Source organism: Leucoraja erinacea, unplaced genomic scaffold (assembly GCF_028641065.1).
Source record: "Leucoraja erinacea ecotype New England unplaced genomic scaffold, Leri_hhj_1 Leri_753S, whole genome shotgun sequence".
Taxonomy (NCBI): Eukaryota; Metazoa; Chordata; class Chondrichthyes; order Rajiformes; family Rajidae; genus Leucoraja; species Leucoraja erinaceus.
The window spans coordinates 24,397-31,653 of NW_026576678.1; the positions used below are offsets into that span (position 1 = coordinate 24,397).

A 7,257-nucleotide genomic window follows, 5' to 3' on the forward strand; every position below is an offset into this window, starting at 1 on the left:
TCTCTCTCATCCAATCGGCGCCCTCGATCATCAGTCCCACCACCACTGTCTCGTGGAAAGTGGAGATTTGAAGGGTTTTAAAATTCGGATTACAAAAAATGGGGGGGGGGGGTCGACCCCCACCTCTCAAAACAGGGGGACTTGTGTCCCCTGGCCCCCCCCCCCCGGATTTCCACCCCTGGGGCAGGCAGCATCTCTGTCTGAAACAGGATGGGTGACGTTTTGGGTCGGGACCCTTCTTCAGACTTCAAGCCTAAGGATTGATTTAGTTTCTAGAATTACAGCAAAGAGTAATAGGTAATAAGTGATAGGAGGAGAATTAGGCCATTCAGCCCATCAAGTCTACTCCGACATTCCATCATGGCTGAACTATATCTCCCTCCTAACCCCATTCTCTTGCGTTCTCCCCGTAACCCCTGTACTAATGAAGAATCTGTCTATCTCTGCCTTACAAATATCCACTGACTTGGCCTCCACAGCCTTCAGTGGCAATTAATTCCACTGGTTTACCACCCTCTAACGAAGGAAATGTGCTGGTGCCCTGCTTCCACCCCCCGCGCTGCCCTCTCCGGACACGTACCGACGGGCTCCTGCCAGTTGCTGCTGCCGCCGAGGTGCAGAGAGCGCTGAGAGTGCTGAGAACACTTGGAGGCGTTGCTGATGTTGCTGATGTAGCTACTCAGGCTGTCGACTGAACTGTTGGACGGTGAATGTTTGACGCCAGGTACAGGTCCCGGCCGCTTGCTGTTTGTCCTTTTCTTGTGCAACCTGAAACGATAAAGGGCAACGATTTAGGATGGAGGCAGACCAGGACTGTGAAAGAGAAGCTAAAACGTAACGATGATAAAGGAAACTGGCCATTGTTAGCCGTTTTCTAAGTGAGAATGAGAAGCTGGTGCGACTTGGGGGGGGGAGGGATGGAGGAGAGTCGCTTGTCAGAGCTGGGAAAGGGGGGGGGGGGGGGGATTGTTTCACACGGGGAAGGAATATCATGACTCGCTCTCTCTCCCTCTCCCCCTCCTCAAGGAACTGCAGATGCTGGTTTATTAAAAATAAGTGCTGCAGCAACTCAGTGGGTCAGGCAGCCCCTGTTCACGTTCCCTCCAACATCCCTCATGAGCCCATCAACCGAATGGCTTCATCAACAACTTATTGGCATGGCAACCCTGCCCTTGGCCTCTGGAAGATATACCCTACATCCGATCATCCTCCACCTGAGATTCCAAGCAGGAAAGAAGAGGCTGTTGGAACTTTCCTTGAGTTTTTGTCTAGAACTTTTTCCTGTAAGGAAAGGTTCAGTTGGGGTTGGGGGGAGGAGGTAATGGGAGGGGGGTTTGGGAGTTGGGAGGCAGGGCTGGGGGAGGAGAGGGTAGGGGGGAGAGTTGGAGTAGTGACACACAGCTCCCTGTGTGAGGTACTAGGGTGGAGGCTGCATCTTTACTGTTAGAAAGGAGCATAGCTTAGAGAGGAAAGAACGAGAGGGAGGGGGTGGGGGAACGAGACTAGAGAGAGTTAGTGAGACTTACTTGACGAGAGTCTCCTTGTAAGAGGGAGCACCTGATTTGACGGAGCTGCCGCCGCTGCTGGAGGTGTCGTTGCGGGGCTGGTAGTAGCCGTTGCCGGCCAGACGGGGACTGCGGCGAGACATCCTCACCGTAGCACCACAACCCCGAGCCTCAGCCCGAGCACGGAACGTCGAGTCTTCCGCACTAACTGTGAGCAAAGAGAAAGACAGTGTGAGGGGCAGCCCTGCACTGGGTACTGGCACCCTGCCCGCTGGCCCAGAGAGGGAGGAGGGGGAACACATTGCTGTCATCCTACACACCCTCCCTGCACATGACAGGGCACATGGTATTGGGGGTAGAGTGCTGACATGGGTAGAAAATTGGTTGGCAGACAGGAAACAAAGAGTAGGGATAATCATAAACTGTGATGTGGAGAGGATGTTTCTAGGACCTGAGGTCATAGCCTCGGAATTAAAAGACGTTCCTTTAGGAAGGAGATAAGGAGGTATTTCTTCAGTCAGAGGGTGATGAATTTGTGGAACTCATTGCCACAGAAGGTTGTGGAGGCCGTCAATGGATATTTTTAAGGCCGAGAAAGGTAGATTATTGATTGGTACAGGTGTCAGGCGTTATGGGGAGGAGATGGGGTTAGGAGAAAGAGTTAGATCAGCCATGATTGAATGGCGAAGTAGACTTGATGGGCCGAATGGCCCAATAATTCTCCTATCACTTATGAACTAATGAAACTAGGGTACTGTCCGATTCACCTCCACCAACATTGCGCACATTGGACAGTCTCTGGAACTGATGCGCTACAATGCTGAGAACTATATTCTGCACTCTGTATCTTCCCCTTTGCTCTACCTATTGAACTTGACTTGCCTTGATTGTATTTATGAATATTTTTTATCTGATTTGATTGGATAGCTTACAAAACATAGCTTTTCACTGTACGCCAGCACATGTAACAAGAATATAGCTAAACCTGAGGTACAGAAAGGATCCAGGTGCCTTGGCCCATCGAGTCCATTCTGATCATCAATCTCCCTTTCATACTAGTTCTATGTTCATAAGTTCATATGCTCGAGGAGCAGAATTGCCATTCGGCCCATCATTTACTACACCTTTCAATCATGGCTGATCTATCTTTCCCCATCATCTCCATTCTCCCGCCTTTCCCCATAACCCCAAAGGTACCTCATTTTCACATCCACTCCCTTACACACTAGGGAAAATTTACAGAGGTCAATAAACCTACAAATCCGCACGTCTTTGGGACTAGATATAACTAGCTATATCAAGTGTCTAACCCATGGCTGCTTGTGCCCGCTACATGAACAGAAGAAGATAGTCACAAATGCTTGAACAATCACCAATCCTCCCGCCCTCACTCCCCACTGGCCTGCATAATTTCCATCATTTTCCAGTTTCTTTGAGAAGTTCATCGGATCTGCTTCCTTCTCTGTTTCAGAACAAATCTGACTGAAAGCAAGAAACCTACAGGCACTTGTTTCCAATCACTGTAGAGTAGAGTAGGTACAGCGCGGAAACACACCTTCGACCCACCGAGTCCACACCGACCAACAATCCCCGCACATTAACTCTACCCTACACACACTAGGGACAATTTTACATTTATACAAAGCCAAATAACCAACAAACCTGTATGTCTTTGGAGCTTGGGAGGAAACGGAAGATCTCGGAGAACCCCACGCGGTCTCGAGGAGAACGTACAAACTCTGTAAATACAGCCTGTAGTCGGGATTGAATCTGCGCCACCGTGCCAGCCTTTTAAACCTGCACTGTCAACACAATGACTTTGTCGTCCTTACTCACGACTTCTCCTCACTCACTATCCTTTGTGATTTTACACATCTCGCCCAACCCCTCCTACTCACCCCCACCGGACTGCCCACATGGTTTGTGTAGGAAGGAACTGCAGATGCTGGTATACACCAAAGATGGACACAAAATGCTGGAGAAACTCAGCGGGACAGGCAGCATCGCTGGAGCGAAGGAATGGATGACATTTCTGGTCGAGATCTTTCTTCAGACTGATGTCAGGGGAGTGGGAGATATCCTTATCTATACACTTATAGATTTCCTTGTCTATCCACTTCCTTATCTATGTACCTCCCACTCCCCTGATATCTGTCTGGAGAAGTGTCTAAGCCAGAATCGTCACCCACTCCTTCTCTCCAGAGATGCTGCCTGGCCTGTTGATTTACTCCAACATTTTGTGTCTATCTAAGACAATACAGGGACCAGACAATCCAACTGGAACCAAGTGGAGCTTTACAGCCCCCACCTGGCTGTGAGCCCATAAACAAGGCTTCCTCAACAGTCTAAAGGGCCTGTCCCACTTACGCAAATGTTTTTCGGCGACTGCCGGCATCCGCCATAGTCGCTGCAGGTCGCCGAAGATTTTCAACATGTTGGAAATCCAGCGGCGACCAGAAAAAGGTACGACTCTTTAGACAACTATTCACGACCATACAGGTGTCACGTGTCGACAGGTGCCTGGAGCCATGGAAGGGAGAGGCTGTGCTGCAGTCTGGGGGATGGAGAGGACGAGGCTGCGGCCTAGTCCTTGCTCCAGATCCCGCTCCTCCCTCTCCCCAGGGGCCTGGAGCAGCAGCCCCCGGACCCCACACCGGCTCGAACCCCAGCCCAGGGCCCGGAGCCGTGCTCAGAGCCCAGTCTGTGTCAGTGTCCGCTCCCCAGCGCCCAAAACCCAGGCCTGGCTACAGCCCCGGGGCTCGGCCCTCACCAAGTATCTTCACCTTCCCTCTTCTTTTCCATCTCCTCCTCCCTCAATCACCTCTCCCTCCCTCAATCACCTCTCACTCCCTTCCTCCCTCCATGATTTTTAATGTAAATGAGATTCGGATTCCCTGTGTGACGTTATTGTGAATGAAAACGGGAGAATTTGAATGAAACAGATTTTGTTTAGAATTTTATGTAAATGAGATTCGGGATTCCATCGTGATGTCATTGACAGGCAGGGCAAGTGGAAGAGGCTTTAAAAGTAATTTTTGCAAAGTTTCAAATGTCAATAACTTGTACAATATTTCTTTAAAGTGTGCGGTTAGTTAATTCAGCGGTGAAGCGCCCCTGGGCTCTGACAGCGCTGCCGTGGGTCGGTGTTTAAGGGGAGGCAGTCAAGGGGGTGAGGCTGGGAGCTGCCCACGTCCGCAGGGCCCCCGGCGCAGGGAGGAGCGGTCACCTGTGCGGGGCCAGGGATCCACACGACAGACAGACAGACAGACTCACCGAGTGATGGTCCCTGCGGGGTCCGAGCGGCAGAAGCTGCCCTGCGGCGCCGGGAACAAGGAGCGGGAGCGTGGCCACTTCAACCACTCCCCTTCTGGTCGCCGCCTGTCCTCGCCGCACCTAGAGTATAGTATAGTTTATTAGATGATGGTAGATGGTGGTAGATGAGGGTAGGTTAGGGTGGGGTAGGTTAGGGTAGGGTAGGGTAGGGTAGAGCTGAGCTGAGCTGAGCTGAGCAGAGCAGAGCAGACACCAGACACGACCTCCTCCAACGCCGTCTGTCTGTGTCTGTGTGTCTGTTTCTATGTCCCGCCCCCCGGTGCCGCTGCCCATTGTCTGCATCGTTCAAAATGCTACATTCTAGAGTGTTAGTTTGTGTCACGGTTCCAACCCCCGGGGGTGGGGACAGGAACCGTGACAACTGCGGCACCAACACCCCCACGTTCCAACCAGCACCACCCTCACCTCCCCTCCCTGATCCCCACCTCCACACAATAGCCTCACTCTGACTGTAAACGATGAAATAGCAGTAGCAGGATCGGTCCAAGTTCTTTGAGGATGTAACTAGGAAAATGGACAAGGGAGAGCCAGTGAATGTAGTGTACCTGGACTTTCAGAAAGCATTTGACAAGGTCCCACATAGGAGATTAGTGGGCAAAATTAGAGCGCATGGTATTGGGGGTAGGGTACTGACATGGATAGAAAATTGGTTGGCAGACAGGAAACAAAGAGTAGGTATAAACAGGTCCCTTCCAGAATGGCAGGCAGTGACTAGTGGGGAACAGCAAGGCTCGGTGCTGGGACCGCAGCTATTTACAATATATGTTAATGATTTAGATGAAGGGATTAAAAGTACCATTAGCAAATTTGCAGATGACACAGTTTGAACTGTGAGGAGGATGCTATGAGAATGCAGGGTGACTTGGATAGGTTGGGTGAGTGGGCAGATGCAGTTTAATGTGGATAAATGTGAGGTTATCCACTTTGGTAGCAAACACAGAAAGGAATATTATTATCTAAATGGTGTCAAGTTGGGAAGGGGAAATACAGCGAGACCTGAGGGTCCTTGTTCATCAGTCACTGAAAGTAAGCATGCAGGTACAGCAGGCAGTGAAGAAAGTGAATGGCATGTTGGCCTTCATAACAAGAGGTGTTGAGTATAGGAGCAAAGAGGTCCTTCTGCAGTTGTACAGAGCTCTAGTGAGACCACACCTGGAGTATTGTGTGCAGTTTTGGTCTCCTAATTTGAGGAAGGACATTCTTGCTATTGAGGGCGTGCAGCGAAGGTTCGCCAGGTTAATTCCAGGGTTAGCGGGACTGCCATATGTTGACAGAATGAAGCGTCTGAACTTGCATACTCTGGAGTTTAGAAGGATGAGAGGGTATCTTATTGAAACAAATAAGATTATTAAGGGTTTGGACACGCTAGAGGCAGGAAACATGTTCCCGATGTTGGGAGCGTCCAGAACCAGGGGCCACAGTTTAAGAATAACGGATAAGCCATTTAGAATGGAGATGAGGAAAAACTTTATCACACAGTTGTGAATCTGTGGAATTCTCTGCCTCAGGAGGCAGTGGCGGCCAATTCTCTGGAGGCTTTCAAGAGAAAATTAGCTAGAGCTCTTATAGATAGCGGAAACAAGGGATATGGGGAGAAGGCAGGAATGGGGTACTGATTGTGGATGATCAGCCATGATCACAGTGAATGGCGGTGTTGGCTCAAAGGACCGAAGGGCCTACTCCTGCACCTATTGTCTATTGACCCCTCCTGATCCCGACACCAGATCCCCACCCCTCCCACACCCCCCCACACCCTGATCCACACAACACCACCACAACAGCACCACCACCCTCCCTGCACCAGCACCACCTGACACTCACACCACACCACATTACACCCCCATGCCACACCCCCACCCCCCCCCACCCCACCCCCCACACCACCACCCTGACCCTGACCCACCACCCCCTCACACCCCACAAAACCTCCTCCCCCCCCCCTGCCCCACACTTCCTGACTCCCATCCCACCCCCCATCCCCACCCCCCCCCCCCCCCCCCCCCCCACCCACACCCCCCCCCACCCCCCCCCCCCCCCCCACCCCCACCACCCCAAACTCCACAGCCCCCCCCCCCCCCCTGACCCCCCATCCCAGCCACACCACACCTCCCCGTCACCACCCCCACCAGCCCCCCCCCCCACCCAGCACCCACCCCCCCCCCCCCCCCCCCCCCCCCCCCCCACCCCCCCCCCCCCACCCACCCAACCCCCCCCACCCCCCCCAAAACTCCCTCTCCCAACCCCCCCCCCCCACCACCACCCCGTTCCCCAACCCCCACCCCCCCCCCCCCCACCCCCCCCCAACTCCCCCCACCCCCCATCCCCCCCCCCACCCTCACCCCCCCCCCCCACCACCCCCACCACATGGAAAAACCCCACCCACCCCCCCCACAACCCCATTCTCTCCCCACCCACCCCA

The 7,257-nt window shown here is 52.8% G+C and overlaps 1 protein-coding gene across 1 annotated transcript in view; it reads right to left on the minus strand.

Annotated features, from left to right (window-relative positions):
- Positions 1-6,544, minus strand: part of LOC129694683 (SUN domain-containing protein 2-like) — a 30,921-nt gene extending 24,377 nt beyond the window's left edge. Inside the window, exons 1-3 of the mRNA XM_055631414.1 lie at positions 4,779-6,544; positions 1,527-1,713; positions 581-768 (exon numbers count right to left, since the gene is read on the minus strand). Coding sequence (XP_055487389.1) covers positions 581-768; positions 1,527-1,648 — 310 coding nt within the window. The 5' untranslated portion in view covers positions 1,649-1,713; positions 4,779-6,544. The remainder of the gene's footprint in view (positions 1-580; positions 769-1,526; positions 1,714-4,778) is intronic.
- Positions 6,545-7,257: the final 713 nt, after the last annotated feature.